Below are 17,855 nucleotides of genomic sequence, written 5' to 3'. Positions count from 1 at the left end.
CAGTAGATGATTAAAAGTATACGGGATTTACAGTGTAAAGTCTCTCCACTGGCATGTTATAGCGACCTTCTAAGTAGCATCTCCCAGTATTTGGGTAACAGCTGGTACAGTTAAGTCCAACAGGGAAACAAAGAACAGCCACAAATACTGGAAATGGCTGAGCTTTGGCAGTGCAGAATGGCTGCAAGGAGTGGGGATAGCTGAGCTTTCAGTGTTTCACTGGCTGTTTTACCAGCAGTTCCTGAAGATTCCTTGTGAAACACACAGCAGCGTTCAGGTAACATTTTTATATCAGGAATTTCTAGGGAAGCAGTGAAGCAGTCACAGATCTGGCCCAGCAAGCCACTGCTCCCCACTGTCCTGCCCCCTGCCTGGGTGCCACCCAGCTATGAGCAGGGCATGCAGCACTCACAGGGGTGCTGCCTCCTCCCATTCCCCACTGCTTCTTGTTCTGCACAGGTGGAGGCAGCCTCAGCTCTCATGGAGAATTGCCAGCCCTAAGACATACTAAATCTATTTTCCTCAGAAAATTGTAAATAATTCATGGGCTTGGTTCGATAAAGAGGCCAGTAATAAATCATCCAAGCGGCACCTGGAGATTTCTGATGTCAGCATTATCACATGAATTACATCTCTCCAGGGCCATCTATTATTGTAAACACAATTCCAAAGAGGAATTATGCATGTAGCATGCACAGGCAAACAAACAAGTAATCTTCAGCCTGGATTCAATGCTAAAGCTTTGCAATCCAACGGAGTTATTAGTGGCACTAATTTTCTGCTCTGGCCTCAGAGATCCTTTCATTCTGCTCCTGTACAGGTGTATTTTTCCCTGGGGAGCACCTGTTGGTGAGAATGCTGGCTGACTGTACACCACCAGCAACCAAGGTGCTGTGAGGTGCAAGGAAAAAGCCATGGATATGATTCCAGAGGGACATGGCCATGTGCTGCAGAAAAGATCTGGATTCTGAGGTATCCATGTATCCATCCTTACCAAGCTGGGATTACAGTTCACTTACAGCTGTTGAATTACACTGTTTCTTTTTCATTCTGTAATTCAGAAACAGAAATATTCTTGAAAAGAAACCTGCCAAGGTCCTGATGGTTTCCAACCCTCGGTGTCAGCACAGAAAGATATGGAGACAAAGAACTGAGATGTGTTTATGGACTGAATGAAAGGACTCCTGAAATCCTGGTTTCCGTGGTATCCAGGGAGGTGGTGAAGATGCTTCTCTCAAAGCAACCAAGTAGGTGAGTGAAAAGCAGGGGGACAAAGCTACACCCAGAGCTGGGAATGATCTGCTGAGCTCAGAACAAAGAGGAATAAAACCGAATCTGTGTTGGCAAGAGGCCTGTGGAAGGAGCCTGGTGCTCCGGAGGACTCGCCATGCCAGGGTTTGGGCACACAGCCCAGTTTGGTGCTGGAGAAGCCCCTGCCCAGCCCAGCCCTGCCTGCACCACGTGTGGTTTATGGCCAGGAGGGACCCGTGGCAGTACAAAGGCTGATGTCTCCCCAGGCTGGACTTTAACAGTTCATGCTCAGCTCCGAGGCACTGCTATCTGGGCAGAGGTCACATCCTTCCAGCCCCAAAAGGGCTTTGGAAAGGCTGGAAAAACGCTTTTTGGCCTACAGACTGCTGTGCAATCTCTCCAGAAAAAGGGATCTCCTTTTTCCCTTTTTGCTGGGCTCTGTGGAACAGAAACAGGTACAAGGTACCTGAGCACACAGAGGCAGGCTGCTGAAGCCAGAGCCAGTGGCACTTGACATCAGTGCCCAGAAGAGCCTTGTGTGGTGACAGATGTGTCCCCTGCCAGCAGCCCCACGTGCCTTTGCTAACACATTGCATAAACGTGTCTAGGCACCGCTGCCATGGTACTCCCTCAATAGCCTGCACTTAAGAACCACGTACTGCCAGGAGATACCGAGAGATCATAAATGGAGATTAGCATAGGGAGGGGCACGGCTGGGGCAGAGCCAGCTCAGGGCCAGAAAACAAATCAAAAGCTCATTTAGAGCTAATGCGGGACTTGATTTTGCTCAGGAGTCACTCCAAGTGTCTACAGTGTTTTGTTTCCCTAAAACCCGTGATGGCGAGGGGAGAAATGACACACTGAGAGACCAGCTCCGACTGCTGCGGAGAGCCGCGGACAGCGGGGACTTCCCTCCTGCGCCTCCCCGGCCCGGTCCCGCGCGGGGACACACATCCCGGGACAGGCCCGGTCCCGCGCGGGGACACATCCCGGGACAGGCCCGGCCGTGCCACTCCCGCCCACTGGGGGACGCGCCTGCCACACGCGCCCGCTGCCCCCGCGCGCCCCCCGCGAGCGCACCCATCCCTCGCGCGCCCACTTCTTCCCTCCCTTTTTACCCCCTTGTCCGCGCGCCCCCTCTCGCGCCCCCTCAAGCCCGTCCCTCGCGTCCCCTCACGCCCGTCACTGAGGGCGGTGCGGGCGCGGAGCGGGGCTCCTCCCGCACATTGTGCCGCGCCCCGCCCGCCGCCGCTGGGCCGGCTCGGCGCTCTCCCCGCCCCGCCGGCGCTCCCCGTCCCTGCGGCCGTGCTCAGCCCCGGCCCGCGGCGGCGGCGGCAGCGCGGGCGGCCCCGCCCCCGGCCCCTTTCCGCCGGGCTTGGCTCCCGGCGCCTTCCGCCGCCCGCGGGCCAGCGGCGGCAGAAGCGGCAGCAGGCGGAGGAGGAGGAGAAGGTGGTGGTGGGAGGCTCGGCGGGCCCGGGAGCGGCTCCATGGCGACCGCGGCGGCGGAACCAGTGTACGGGCTCTCGGAAGACGAGGTGGGTCGGTGCGGACGGGCTAGGTTCGGGGTGTGCCGGAGCCCCGTCGGCGGTAGCCGCGGCTGAGGTTCGGGAGCTGGGCGAAGGTCGCCGGTCGGTCCGTGAGGGCAAGCGTTGGCCGCCCCTCAGGGCTCCGCGCCCCTCCCGCGGCGGTCACTTGCCCAGGGGCGGCCCGGCCCGGGGAGCGCTGTCCGCACCTCAGACAGGTGCGGCCGCCCAGAGCCCGCGGGTGCCTCGGCCGGGCCGGCGGCGAACAAAGAGCCACGGCCGGCGGTGTTGCGGGCGGGGGCGGCCGCCCCTCGCCGCCTCCTCCCCGCAGCGCTGCCCGTGTCCCCAGGGAGCGGCAGCGGGGCCGGAGCGGAGCGGCCGCCGGGCCGGTGAGCCGAATACTGTGTCAGACACAGCCTGGCCCCAATGCAGATGGAGCTGATAAGCGGGGTAGGACCCGCGATAAGTAATCACCGTGTGCCGGCTTTATCAGCCGATGTTTTCTGCAGAACCAAACAAATCATACAGGCATGAGGAGAACGGTGTGGTTTACTTTAGGTAAACGTTAAAAATCTTATTTAATGTCCTTTTTGTTTCATTGCCTTGGTCGGGTGCTTCTTTTCTTAGGAGCCAGTGTCATAGAGCATCAGCAATGGGCAAGGCTGCATTACTGGGCTGTGGTTTCAGGGTATCGCTGTTAGAGTGCACGTATTGCTTTTATTTTTACAGGAGTGAATAGTAATTGCAGCAGTATTGCTTCCGGTTTTGTGGGACTGAACACAACGGGTGATGTGTCAGTCTGTTTGTGGTGTAGAAGAAACTAACATTAAAAACATCTGCCTTGTGAAGCTGATAGACAATGTTTCTTACGTGGTGTGTTTCAGAGGCACCGAGTCTGCATGGCTGTAACGTTTCGTTCTCTTTGGGAAGGAGGTTCCTGGGCAGGCGTGGGTATTTTGGTGAGAGGGGCTGTCATTCTGTTTTTGTTAAATTGTAAAGCTGAGAGCTGAGGGATTGCAAATGCTGTGCCTGTGTGTGAAATTAGGGGAGAGGAGAGGGTGTCACAGGAGCCTTGGGTGATGTCGATGGCGAGCACAACAGCAAAGGAGAATCTTCCTGGGCTGTTTCTATAAGCCTTGGTGTAAGCACAGCGGTGCCTGGCATCTGTCCCCAAGCAGCTTTGGTCAGCTCCGGTGCATTGCCTGACCCTGCAGGTAGCCGGGCCCACTGCCGAGCCATCTGCAGGGCCCTGCTTGCCCCGGGGCTGCCAGAAGGCCTGCGGGAATCCTGCCTGCTCCTGGGCTGCTGGGGGCTTTACGCAGGCTGAGGGACGGCTGAAGGCAGTGGGCTTTGCTGTCCCAACATGGGCATTCCAAAACATTTGGTTGGAGGTGCTTTTGTGCTTATATTAGTAGGTGTGATCTGTGAGGAAAAGGGAAGCTGGAGCCACCCTGCCAGGTCTCAGGGAGGTGGCTGAGAACATCACGCTGGAGCTTGGCTGCTGCCTTTGCTGTTGTGCGTGCGCTCACTGTGTCTTTTGTCCCTGCCTCGGCATATGCTGCTACTTGCACAGAATGCTAAAGAGAAACGGATACAGGCAGAAATCTGCTGGCTGCTCTCACCTTGGCTTGGAGATGGAGGGATGTCGGGAGAGTAGGGGCTGTTCCTGCTATGATACTCTGCCCCAGCTGGTACTGGGGAGCTTGCCCGTGGAGCAGGGGGCAAGGAGATCTGTTTGTCACTCATCTCCCGAGGTAGAACTAAGCTGTTGGAAAAGGAGCGAGCTGCTGGGAAAAGAAACACTCTGGTCTCTCAGCAGTGACCAATATCACAGCTGCAGTGATGAGCACAGCCACACTGACTGAGGGACAGGAGACTGTGCTTTGTTTCCTGCTTTGCTGTGCAGTCGCTGATGCTGGACACTTCTCAGGAAGAACAGTGACCATCTAAAACTATAGCAGGAGTCCACAAATGGAAATAGGATGGAAGAAAGGGAAAGGGGACTGAGGGAGGGGTGGCATGGAGAAGGGTGCAGGTGTGATACTCACAGCCTGTTGAGCTGTAGTTTCATGACCCTGAGAGCTTGACCTGCTGTTGAATCTCTAGTAATGGGCAAAGGAGAGCATGGAGGGGGGAGGATGGTCTCTTTCAGGAAGGTGCCTGTAAGAAAGCTCTAGTAAAGCTCAAGAGGGCTGAGGAAGGTGTGTTGACAGTTCTCTGCATGCTGGCTTGTGTGGGTAACGACTTCCCACTAGCATTGGCTTGGACTTGGCTCATGATTTTTTGGAAAGCAGAGCTTTGTTAGCTGTGAGAGGCTGAGTTGCATATGTGGACATATTCAGCCTATTCATTTCCTTTGTTCCTGCCTGGGATTGAAATGCAGTTTGCAGATCTGTTGTAGAGGGGTTTTGGAGGGCTTTGAGTGGCCTTGTGCAGTGCTTCCACTCCTGGCACATTTGCTGATTGGAAAATGCAGTGATTTACATGCAAGCTGGACTTGCTGAGTGGCTCTCCAGAGAGAGAAGCAGCAGTGTGTGGTACAGAGCAGAGGCGCAGGCTTCCCTGCTGCTCGCACAGCTGATGTGTGTGGTAGGCGTGGAGCAGGCCTGGGCTGCGCGTGTGCCGGCGTGTCTGCAGCGCAGGGGCTGCCCTCATCCCTGCGGGTAGCTGTGCTTCACAGGGCTGCCCTCCACGGGGACATTGTCCCCTTTGCCCCAGGACTCTTAACAGGTCTTGGAACGCTTGGCAGGTTGGGGATTTGGGGATCACTGAGTCACAGGGGATGAGCCAACCATTGCAGCTTGCTATGGCGGACCGTATTGTGTTCATAGAGCAGCCTTCTTATAAACCTGAACTGCAAAGTGTTTTATATTAATTACTTTGAATTAGTTGTAAATCAGATTCATATCCTGCCAATTTTTCACTGGGCCAGGCTGCCCAGAGGGTGTTGGAGCTCCCTCCTTGAGGCTCTTTGGGACCATCGGGATCCAGGCCCGGGCAGCCAGCTCTGGCTTAAGCAGGGAGTGGGCCAGGTGACCTCCAGAGGCTCGTGCCAACCTTAGCCCCTTTGCAGTTCTGTGAAATAAGGCTCCTAGAAGCTTAGATGCTTTCATGCAATCTCTAAATATCAGTGTATATATAAACTTGCAGCCCTTTGTAGCGGAAAATATTTGTGAATGAAGTGTACCTCTTGTTTGTTTCAGTTTGGGTTTCTTGAGAGTCAGATATTGCCCACGCAAATCCACAAATATTTTGCTTTCTCAGTGTCCTTGGATGGAAGCAAAACTGCAGCTCCTTGGATCTTGTTTGCTTGAATAAAAAATGGAACTTCAGAAAAACGATCCTTTAAGAGTGTCTTTTTATACTTAAAAATATTAGGGGGAAAAGAGGTTAAAAATTAGAGGGGAAAAAAGCATATGTGAGGCTGCTCTCTGCAGTTCAGCATTCTTCTGTTTTCAAGTTCTATTTAACTTCTGTGACTTGTCATTGAGTCAATTGGAATTAGAAGCTTCCTACTGAGATGACATTTTGTCATGCCTTAGAAATTGTCAAAAGGATCTTATGTTCCTGAAAATATCTCAATGTGTGAGATACAATTCCATATGCCTCAAGATAAATAATTCTGCATGTAGTCACTGCAGCCTAACCTTTCATCTTAGTTTTTGTGTGCTGTGCTGGGCAAAGCCTTGTGCCTGAGGAATAAATCCTGAAGAATTTCAGGACCTCAGGAGCCTGTGTGGTGCTTCGCTTTACTGAGACACACTTTGGGGAAAGGGAAACAAGCCCAGTTCTGAGTGTGATGGAAATGGTTCCTATGGATAGGATGAATTCCTGTAAAACACAGGCTCCCCTGCACTGGATCTGACATCATGGTAAGGAATAAGCCAGGATTTGCCACAGTGGTGCTGGGGTGAAGTGCAGCTCGTGCTGTGGTGGATAAACTCCCTGTTCGTGCAAACTGTTTCAGACTGAGGCATATGGGAGCTTGGCTTTTGTGCCTCGTGTTTACATGTTCCTGCTGGATTTGTTGCTCTGGAATGATCTCCCTTGAGGGTGTCTCCTTCCCGATAGTCAGTGTCATGTTAACAGATCCATGAGATGGGGCTGCAGAGGCCTCAAGATGAAGATGGTATTGCTCATGATCAGCAGGATTTATTGGGGAGGAAAAGGGCCGTGATTTTCCTTCCCTCCCCAGACTTGGTGACAGCAGTGAAGTGGGAGTCCAGGGCTGGATTTCTCTACTTTGCATTTGAAGCAAACCATAAACTTTGGAACTAATGGCAGTGCTGAGTTGTTGTTGCAGTGTCTGTTGTAGATGGCTGCAGTTAGATTTCAGGTGACGTTTCCTTTTGTGTGGTTTCCTCAGTGGTGAGGCTGTACCCTGCTGCTCAGCCTGCTTCCACGCTGTGCTGGCATGGCCAGAGGTGTTTCCTGAGCCAGGCTGTTCCCGTGGAGCCTTTGGCAGAACTGGTGCTGGGAAGGGTTCCAGAGCCGTGTCCCTTCATCTCACTGGTTCCCAGCTCGGCTGCTGGAGCACCACTGGCTGCTGTGGCACTGGCTGAGGGAGCAGGGCACTGATGTGCTGGAGAAGCAGCTTGTGGCCACTGTGGCTCCTCAGCTGGGAGGTGGACAGGGGCAGTGTGGGGGACCAGTGTGCCCAGGGATGCACCCCTGGCCCCATGAACTCCAGCCCAGCCCACTGTGTACCTGACCCTGCAGGCTTTATGTGAAAAAGCCCTCGAGTTCCTTGAGAAGATGCACCCTTTGTCACTGCCACTGAACACAGAGCCTTTAAGTGAGAGCTCTGTTGTTTCTGCTCTGAATATTCTGGTTATGTAAAAGCCTCACTCTGCTATCTGAGTGTGAGAGGGGCCTCCCTTGGTCACAGCACTGACAGTGTCTTAGCAATAAGCAACTCAGAATAGTGAATTTTTTATTGACCCTCAATTGTTTTTATAGACTCTAAGTGCACTGGCTTCAGGGATAGCACGTAAAGCTTAAATGATGATTAAAAAGTCCAGGTAAGGAAGCATTTCATAAATGACAGGGCTTGCATATCTACTTGTGTGGCAGAATATCAAAATAGGCTGTGGTTCTCAGGAGGTCAATAGATCTTTCTAACAGCCTGCATTTTAAACCAGCTTTTGATGAGTTATTGGCATGTTTTGGTTACTAGTGCTGACACTAAGTAAATTCCAATTTTATTATAAAATGAATGTGAAGACATTTAAGGAGGCTTGTATTAACATGAGGGTGTGAGGTAGGCGAGGAATGTTAGTTTTAGCTATACCCCTATTCCGAGATGGCTCTGTGTGCCCTTTTGGGCAGGGGGAGTGAGCGTTCCTTGGGCTCCGTGGGAAGGGCTGGCCGCTGGAGGGCACTGCGAGATGGGAAATGGCAGCTCTGCTTTTCCTTCCCCGCACAGGGGCCATTTTCCTGGGAAGCAAAGATGGACTGTGAGCCCCACACCTGTTGATGAGTGGGCACCTCAGCCCGGGCACAGCTTGTGCTGGGAGTTATGGATAACAAACCTCTCACGGGACTTTTGTGTTTTGTTTTGAAAATATCACCAGACGTGGAAGGAGTGCCAATGAGCTTATCTATCAGAAGGAAGTCGCTGTTACATCTTAGGGTGTTGTGGGAACAATCCACCCCTGCAGCTTCTAGGCTGGTGCTGGTCTCCAGCCAGTGAAGGGTTCTGTGAGATACAATACTTATCCTTTCTGAACCAAACATAGCTCCTGCTCTGGATCTGCTCTGATCTGTAGGATCCAGAGCCATATCAGAGGTGGTGCTGTGGGTGCAGCCTATTGGCAGCTCACTGATTTCTGCTGGATTGGGCTCAGTTGACAACCTCAGTCCCAGAAGATGGGATGGGGCCAAGACCTTTGCTTAATTAAACTCTGTGCAATATAAGCTGGGACTTTCTGGGCAAGTTGGAAGCTTCCAGGCCTTGTAATAGCAGTGAGAGTTGGATTATCCAACATCTTCAGTCAACAGAAAGTCGTAGATGTGACAACAATGTGCAAAAGTAGCTTGATTTAATTACAATTAAATTTTGGTGTTGGTGAACAGAGAAATCTCATTAACTTCCATAAATTTCTCCATCTTTTGCTTTCACTGCTACTTCCTCTTAAATGTTCATTGTGTTGAATAGAGGGTTTCACTGTAGCAGTAGAAGTCTGTCCCCTTTTGGGAAGAAGTGCAGTGTAATTTTGTGTACACTGTTATTTTGGGTAAGCTGCCTAGGAATGTGGCACGGGCTGGGTCACTCCTACCTCCAGCACTGGGAGGAAGGAATGTTGTTTTACTGCTGCTAGGCAGTACTAACACCTGGCAGGGTTTACCTGAGACTGCAGCTGTGCCTTTCAGAGGTATTTAACACAGTCATGCCAACTTATTCCAGCATGGGGTTCTTAAGCTGCCCAGTTTCTAGCGCTGGAGTGTTCCTTTCCCCTGCCAGAAAGAAGGAAGAAAACCAAATCCTTAGGAAAGGGATTGTTTTCTGTAGAAAACTAGTAATTAATTTTAATATAAGAGATGTGGCTAAATTGCACAGGCCTTGGAAGCTAATTGCAGTTAAAATAGTTAAAAATAAACCAGCCTATAAAAACAACTCAAAGCCCCAACAAAACAAATCTAGACACTTGATTTCTGAGATGGATTATGGAATTAATTGAGATGTATTATGTCTGCCAGGTCATGTCTGCCAGGGCAACAGACTCGGTATGTGTATTTGTAATTGTTCATTTTTTCCCTCCTTCCATTTGACCATAATTCCTGTGTGCTGGCAGGCTGTAGGTGTTTGTCAGAATCCTGATTTCTAGGATTTAGGAACTTTGCCTGTAACCAAAATAAATATCTCCAGTTGTGAGAACACTGGCTATTCTGAGGAATCACTCCATGAATGAGTTGGGCTTTGCCATTAAGCCACAGCACCTTATTTTTGTGCCTCACTGCACGGGTCAGTGTGGCTGTATCGCTGTCCTGCCAGCTCGAGTCAGGCTTTCCTGTTTCCATGTAGTTTTATCTGCTGGAGAGGAGCAGAACGATTTGGAACAGGGAGCACAACTGTGGAGTGTGCTGTCCTTTGGCAGATCCTAGCTTGAGGGTGGAAAGTATGTTCTGTAATCTGTGTTGGTTTTAATTGAAAGCAGTTCAAAGTCTGACTCTCCTTAAGCATCTTTATGTTATGTAGATGATCACACTGAATTCATGGTGGCTTTTTGTAGGGATGGGAGCGATGAGTAGTGTGCAGGAGAAGGTGTCCTGGGATGACTCCTCATGGATGATCTGTGTGGAAACTGGTGTGGTGGGGAAAATCTGCTTTTGGCCTCTTCCTGGTGGCACTAGATGTAAGGTTTGGAGCATGCTGCTCTGGAAGCCATGTGGACAAAAATATCTCCCCACAGAAATGCTGGGATTTGGGGTGGGGAAGAAGGCGGCCAAGCTGAGACCATGTGTGATGGAGACAGCCCAGGTGCCTGGAAATGAGGCTGTACTGGCTGCTCCCATCAGAGGTACTTTAGCCTAATTTATTAAAATTAACCAAATGTGGATTTGCGGATTTATGGATTTATGGGTTGCCTGTTGTGGCTGCCTCCTTAGCAGTGGGCATTTGTGGCACAGATGGGTGTGTGTGATGTGCTAAGGACCTTCAGCTGGTGCTGGTGTTGGATATGTACTTAGGCTGAAAGAACTTGAAAATGCTCTGTCTTGGACAGATCTTGCTTACATGCAACTCCATTTTATAGCTGTGGTAATGGTGTCACTGATTAGAGTTCAGGGTTGCAGGGACACCTCCCTACCTCACTACATACGTGCCTTTCCCCTCTCCCTTTGTTAAAATGCAGTCTAAGTGCTGAAGTTTGCCCCCACTCCAGTGGATGGGAGGGCACTTGAGGTGCAGAACTGCTGGGTCCAAGGAATGGGACTTGGGCAGCTCAGGTGCTGTGTGCCACAGTGAGGGGCACGTTCTTTGTTTCAGGTAAGTGGTGGAGGCACATGTTTGGGTATTTATCCTTGCTGGCTGTTTGGTTTGTTTCAGTTCCATCTGCTCAAGTTTGGTAATTTACAATTTCATTTCTTATTTCCAGTGTCCGTAGAAAAGCATTCAGTCCCAGGGCCAGGGAATTCTTGTGCATGCCTGGCCTGGAGTGTGTGTGAATAACACCACTCCTGCTACCATGGCCCCAGGAGGCACTCCTCCTCTCTGTTCGCTGTGGGAGGGGGCCTTGCTGTGTGCTTTTCCCTGGCAGAGTAGGCTGGTCCCAGCAATGCTGTGACACACCTGGGTCCTGACAGCGTCAGTGCTGGCTGAAGGTCTGCAAACCAGGGCTGGATGCGGGCCTTTAGGAGAGATAATGGGCAGTGAAACTGAATGGATTGTTCTCTTTTTAAGGTAGCACTACAGATATTTTTTTCCAAATTTTGTTTTTTGTACAAAGTGGATTATCCTGATGCTTCTGTTGCCTCTCTTAGCTAGAAGTTACATTCTCATTCTGTGCTCTAATTAGCATGATAAAGAACGTTGCATTTTCCTCCCCTGTGTTAAGGCTGAGATTTCACTTATCCCTGTTTAGGGGTCAGCTGCATCCCAAGGGGGGTGGCTGTGACACTCTGGAATCCGAGAATGGGAGAGGTGGGTGCAGCAAAGGCCAGCAGACCCCCTGTCCTGCAGGTCTGGCCTGGCTCTCTGGGAGCAAGGTGAGTTGTTTTTTACGGGGACGTCCTGCAGCTGGACTAGAGGTTGTGCCAAAGCAAGTCACGCAGTCAGGTTTTGGTTTTGTCCTAACTAGTTTCTGTTGTAGTTTGGAAGTCAAACATTATAAACCAGACTGTGCTAAGTGGTTACAGGCCGGGCGTGGATTACCTGCCAGGTCATTTGTCACTATGTTCCTGCGTGTTCCTAATGCAGGATCCTGACAGAACCCCTTTGGAAGCTGTTGAAACCATGGGCCCTTCACAACTGTTAGAGACTGGCCTCAAATCTGCAGAGTTAAGATGCTGGAGTTTGTAGCTAATGTGTGTTTAAGTCTTATGGTGACCTACTCATATCATGTGCCTATCTGGGTCACTTTTTTCCTTGGAATGTTGTCCAAAATTTGGCTTGGAACCAGTGCGTATTTTAAAATACTTCAGTCACAGCTTTAGTCGCTGTTTCAATTGACATTGTTACTAAAGAAATGCCTCTTAACACTGCTGGAATTGATTTAGCAAAGCCCTGAGTGGTTTTTTCAGCCTGCTGACATCATGAGAATTTACCTTTGATGCCTTGTGCTGCTGTCATTTCATTTTGGGTCTGGTCTGTTCAGTTCTGAGCTACTTGTACGTGCATTTGTGTTATTTCATTTCGCTCCAGGGAGAGGTGATCAGCTGTAACTCGGTACAGGTACCTGTACCCTGGGCCGGGCATGCTGCACAGCTCCCAGCGGCTCTGAGTGTCTGTGCTCTATAGGGGGTGAAGTTGTTCTTTCAAATTCCCAAAACTTGGACAGGAAATAGATTCTGGGTGAGAGGGAGGTAGAGGTGAGTGCTGAGATGGCTGCTGCAGCTGTACCTGGTGAGGCAAGTCGCTAAGCACTCACCACTTTTGGTCACCCCTGTGTGCTGGATACCACAGCTGTGGCATTTGGGAAATGAAGTTGGGGTCCCCAGCCCAGTGTCCCTGCAGGCTGGAGCACACATGCCCATAGATAGATAGCCTTTGATGAGCTGCAATGTGCTACAGAAGCTCTGAGTGTCATTGCTCACTGTTGCTGTGGAAACGGGCTGCTTGTGGTGGTTTAGCACTCGTCTCCTGATGTTTACTGGGAAGGTGAGGCAGTGCAGTAGCTCATCCCCCAGCCCGGAATCGCCCGCCAGGACGACTGGAGCAGATTTTGCTGTGTTCAGTACAAGCAGCTGGGGTATGGGTTTGCATTCAGGACAGATACCATCCCATGGAATGTCTTAGGTTGTGTGTTGGTGTGGAACCCAGCCCATCTCCCGTGGGAGCCTGTTAAAGGAGGCAGTTCTGTGCCACTGCAGTTTGGGCTCTGCAGCTCCAAGCTGGTTTTCTCCCTTTGCTTTGTACAAAAATTGTATAGATCATCTTGTTATTTCTGGAAGGAGATGTGACTTCATTTAAACCTGCCTGGAGGAAATGGAGTTTGTTCTTCAGACTTGTGTTAATTTGTGTGACCCCAAGAGCTTTTCACTGCTGTACTTCAGTCACTGTAATATGCATTTGTGCTCTTGGAAGAAAAATCCTGTTCTTTATTCCATAGGTTGTTGACTGAGCTCTCTGAAAGTCCTTGTGGTGTCGGGAGCAAACTGCCCTGTGTGTACCTCATCATCTCTGCAGGTAGCAATGTGATACAGAGGCAGGAATAAGCAGGTGGAAGTAATCATTTTCTTGCACAACTGGTTGCTGTGGAAGCTGATGCACTGCCTGTAGCTTGCCCGAGGAATTCAGCACTGCTGTGCCCTCTGCTCCCTTCCTTTTGCGCCTCTTTGAGGAACGTGCATCTGTGCTTCCCTGGGCCAAGGTCCTGCTCTGGGATGCTGAATGACTGACCCTATTGCAGCGCTTCTGCAAAACATGGGTTCTGAATGTGCCTTTTGTCTGGGGCATAGAGCCCCAGTTTGCATCCAGAATGCCTGGCAAGACACAAAGTGCAGCCTTTGTTTTAGATAATGAGTGGTGAATATTTTAATGAGTGTTTCTTAGTCTAGTCAGTGTCAAGTACCATTTTGGGAACAAGTGACTGAGCTAACCTCTGAGCTTGTCTGGCAACAATCTATTTATTGATAGAATTTCACTAATTTTGAAGGAATTCCCCGTAAACAATTAATACAACTAAAAACCAAAACAAACTGCCACCCCAAATCCAACAACCAATGCAAGCAACACTCCAACCCCCGCTAAAACCCTTCCAAGCCTTCCATCATCAATATATATGCAGAAATTACTGATACAAACCAAAAAAGCACTCAGTATCACTATCGCTGTATTTGTTTTTCTTTAGAGTCTGTTCTTCTACACTGTGTAAAAGCCTATTCCATTAAAAGAAAAAAATGCCTTTAACTCAAGATGGTGCCTACTTTATTCCTCTTCAGAAGCACCTTCAGTGCATGTATGCATAGGAGAACTTCTGCAGCTGAATTACTCTGTCTCCTGCATTGGGCATGTTCTTTTACTCCAGTTATTTTTCATATCACCTTAAATTCTGTTCTCATCTTTGGCTGTTCATAGCATATCCCAGTATGTCAGTGGATGCACTGGAGAAGTGAGGAATTCGACTGTGGGATATGTCCTTCCAGCCAGGAGGGGCTGTGTTTGCTCCTGCTCAGTTGCCCAAATCTAGTCAGCCTTTAGCCTAGATTAGTAAATGAACAGTTTTCTGGTTCTTTGTGAGACACCACAGTTCTCAGGTGGAAGAGCCTGCTAGCCCTAGGCTATCCATTTATATGACAAATAAATACTCATAATGAACAAAAAGAGTCAAACCTTTGTCAAGAGCTGCTGTGTTTGTAAAGCGAGCAGGAAAGGAACGGGGAGAAGGAGGTGGAACATGGTGTGCCAGTAGGTTGGAAACAGCAGGCCTACAGGCAGGATCCAAAAGCCTGGCACGAGGTGTTTCTGGTGAGAGCAGATCCCATCCCATTGACTTGACTTTTTTTGTTTGTCTGTTTGTTTTTCTTCCCTGCTCTGGGCAGAGGCTGTAATGGAGTGATTCTTCCCCCACATGAGAAATTCTTGGGGAGCAAAGCCTTAATGGATAAGAGGTACTGCTAGAGGCTATGACTTGTTATTCTTTAAAAAAAGAAATTTGATCAAGATGGAGAAGCTAAAGGAGTGAACTGCTGGAGTGACTGACAACACCACTCACTGAAATGTTAATGTGTTTGGAAGAATTTTTTCACCAGGGGAGGTTAGAAACTCATACAGTAACATTAATTATTAACTGCAGCCAAGAGCTGGAAGATCTAATTTAATTTCTGGTTGGATAATGGGATGATTCATGCAACAAATCAAACTGTGTCAGAAAATGAAGTGTCTCTGTGAAAACAGACATTCCCAGCTTCTGCTCTGATTTAAAACTACTGCAGGTAAGCTGTTACAACAGGTACAAAGTGGAAAGTACAGGCTGAATTCCCTGCAGATGTCAGGCTGCGATCCACAGGAATTAGGAGTTATTGCCTTCTTAGTCTGAGCAAACTCACCTCCCTCAGCCTCTCTGCTCCTGCCCCCAGCACCCTTTGCCCGTTGAGGCACAAGTAAATCCATTTTCCAGCCTCTGCAGAGCAGTAACAGGAGCAGTGCCATGGGCTGTTGGGAGAGGTGACTTGTGGGTTCTGGTATCCCAAAGTAATTAATTACAGTGTAACCAACAGCTCTTCCCTCTGGCAAACACCTCTGCCAGGCTGGCTGAGTGTCCCACACCCAGGGTACCTGAGCCTTGTGTCTTTCTGGAGCTGAAGAAGTTCAGAGCTGTTCCAGGTCTTAAGGATCCCACTGGCATTTCCTTGTCAGTTGGTGTAGCTTTGCTGCTCTCAAGGCTTTTCCAGCAAAGCCTGTTTAAGCAGCTCCCTGTCCCACCTTCCTCCAGGTGGAGCAGCCAGCGGTGCAGCTCTGGGCTGTGGGTGTGTGCTGTGGAATCGATCCCTGGATTATCTGCGTTAGAAATGAGCCTCCAATCACAGTTTATTGTTGGATTACGCTTTTATTGAATGTGTGTTTTGTCATTAAACAGTGCAGCCACTGCTGGTTTATGGCCTGGAATCATTAAATATCTAACAAGAATATAGATTGTGGTTACATAAATATGTTTGTGCGATCTGTTGGCAACTAGCTGGGCTGCTGGAGTGAATGCAGCTCAGCCTCCCCTGTGTGATATAGGATCTTTGCTTGCTCTGTGACACCTTCCTCTAGCTCAGGTTGCTCTGAGCCCTCCCCAGCCTGGCCTCATTAACCGGAGTAACATTGCTGCTGGATTCGGGCAGGGAGTGGCTATATCTGCTGCATTCTGATGGAGGCTTTTGGATAAATCAGTGGATTTTTGTGGGAACTGATAGTCTAAAATCCAGTGTTCCACTGGATTTGTATGCCATTTCACATAAGAAAAATGAAGATGATTGTGTTAAGTGTGGGGTATAATTTTTCACTTTTTAAAAGTTTGAATGTTAAGGGCCTCGTGCATTTCATGAGATCAAAAACACCAAGGTGTTTAATGTCCTTTTAGAAAAAGAATTAAAATATAAGTGTATCAGAGGTTGATTTAGTGAAAGGTAAAAACTTTTGTGATGTGCTAGAGCAGCTGCTTTGAGAGCAAGTCCTCCTGTCAGGTCCTTCTGTGAGTTCTCACTGAAGGCTGCTAATTGGGAATTCAGACCCTTGCTAGTTACTGGATGGAGTTGTCAGACATCCACTGAGGACGTGGGTTTTTAGTGATTCCCTTTTGCCTAGTCAGTTTTGAAGTACTGCTGGACCCTGACCTGAGGATAATGAGGATTTGAAATTAAACTAACTTGCCTTGTTCTTTTGCCAGCGTTCTACTCTGAGAACCATCATTCCTTTGCTTTATGGTAGTTTGTGCATGTCAGAAACTGTGGTACTTGTTTAAATAAAACCTCGAGGTTTTAATTAATCAATCAGATTGGTTTCTGTATCTCCAGAGGGAAGGAAAAGAAGTTCTGTCAGACTTTTCTTTAGGAATTTTCTGTTGAAATTCACAGTAGATGTTCAGCTTGGATGCAGATGTTCTTGATGCTGATCTGTCACGCAATATCAAGATTGGCTGTGGTCTTGGGGTGATTTTCTTGGGTCTTTTTCATTTTTAAAGCTAAGTCCATATAGGAGAGTCACTGTCAGGTCACAGTTTGCTGCAAATGCACCAGTTATTCCCAGTCAAAGCTTTGTCGGGTTTTTAATATCAACAGGTACCAAAGGCTTTTCTTTTTCTCTGCTCCCACCAAAGATTAAACACTTCTCTTGTCCGGAGAAAAGCAGATCAAGGTTTCCTTTGGAAAGAGAATTTCCTAGACTGTACATGCGTGGGATGTACAGATGATTCAGCAAATTCACCCTCCTGCCCTTAGGCTGCTAGTGGGCATTGTGGTATCGGGTTGAAGGTTGGACTTGCTTATCTTGGAGGTCTCACCCAACTGTAATGATTCTCTGATTGCTGCATGGAACTGGAGAGCTCAGTCAATGAGATTGTGCAGAAAACAGTGTTTTACTTACATTCATTCTTTTAATGATATAAAAGGTCTGAAAGTTAAACAAGGAGAAAAAGGTCTTGTGCTGTACAAGAGGTCCATTCAATGGAAGTTCTTTTGCATCCTCTAGGTATTTCCAAAGCTTACAGGTGGCATGGTTCAACACACTTGCTAAAATTGCTCAGGTATATCTAACTGCATGGAGTGCAGTGGGTTTCTATAAAAACAGATCACAATTCACTCGGAACACTTAGTTTTTTAAAACATGTAGTACAAATACCTTGTGAGCGCATTTCCAGGAGGGCAGCACTGTGATTTGATTGTTTGTTGTTAATTGTGAGTTTTCAGCACTGGGCTGGGTTCCTGGACTCCTGGTCCCACACACTGTCACTGATGTGCAGGTGCCTTTGATTCCCCATGCTCCACTCCTGGTGTCTGTGTTCTCACTTGCTCATTCCAGTTCTGTGTGCTCTTTTCTGCTGCTTTGTCCCTGTGGAAGAGTGACATCATTATTGTGTCCCTCTAAGACAAACTTATGCCTTGATGAAATTCTGTCTGGTGTTTTTTTCTGCTGAGTGTGTCACTGCAGCCAAGGAAAACATGAATATAGCTCCTCTTCTTTAAAGGTCTGAAACAGGACCTGAATCACTACTGTAAAACATTTGCCATTTTTCTGTTGTATGAGTTTATGAATACCATAGTTCTCCAAGCTCTGCAGTTCTTTTAGTGCTTACTGGTGTTTGCTTCATCTTGATTCCTGCTTTGTGAGAATCCTTGCTCAGCCAGGAGTGCTCTGGAGGGCCAGGTATGCTCCATGAACTGACCAATGCACTGTAGCCAGGAGGGTCTTTATGATCCAAGCTGCATAGCCTTCTTTTC

General features: G+C 48.9%; 1 protein-coding gene across 7 annotated transcripts in view; it reads left to right on the top strand.

The window, feature by feature from the left end:
- The first annotated feature begins 825 nt into the window (after nucleotides 1-825).
- LOC106863658 (NEDD4 like E3 ubiquitin protein ligase) overlaps nucleotides 826-17,855 on the top strand; it is a 77,858-nt gene continuing 60,828 nt past the window's right edge. For 4 of the 7 annotated variants that reach the window (XM_088155573.1, XM_014893184.2, XM_088155571.1 and 1 more), the window contains exon 1: nucleotides 2,544-2,786. In XM_088155573.1, coding sequence (XP_088011699.1) covers nucleotides 2,739-2,786 — 48 coding nt within the window. In that variant the 5' untranslated portion in view covers nucleotides 2,544-2,738. Of the gene's footprint in view, nucleotides 973-1,061; nucleotides 1,252-2,543; nucleotides 2,787-17,855 lie in introns of those variants that run through there. The other 3 variants (XM_088155582.1, XM_088155580.1, XM_088155578.1) reach the window with 1 other exon arrangement.

The sequence above is a fragment of the Sturnus vulgaris genome, chromosome W (assembly GCF_052056855.1).
Source record: "Sturnus vulgaris isolate bStuVul1 chromosome W, bStuVul1.hap1, whole genome shotgun sequence".
Taxonomy (NCBI): Eukaryota; Metazoa; Chordata; class Aves; order Passeriformes; family Sturnidae; genus Sturnus; species Sturnus vulgaris.
The sequence above is the reverse complement of the archived record's forward strand: the minus strand, read 5'-3'. Positions and strand labels throughout refer to the sequence as shown.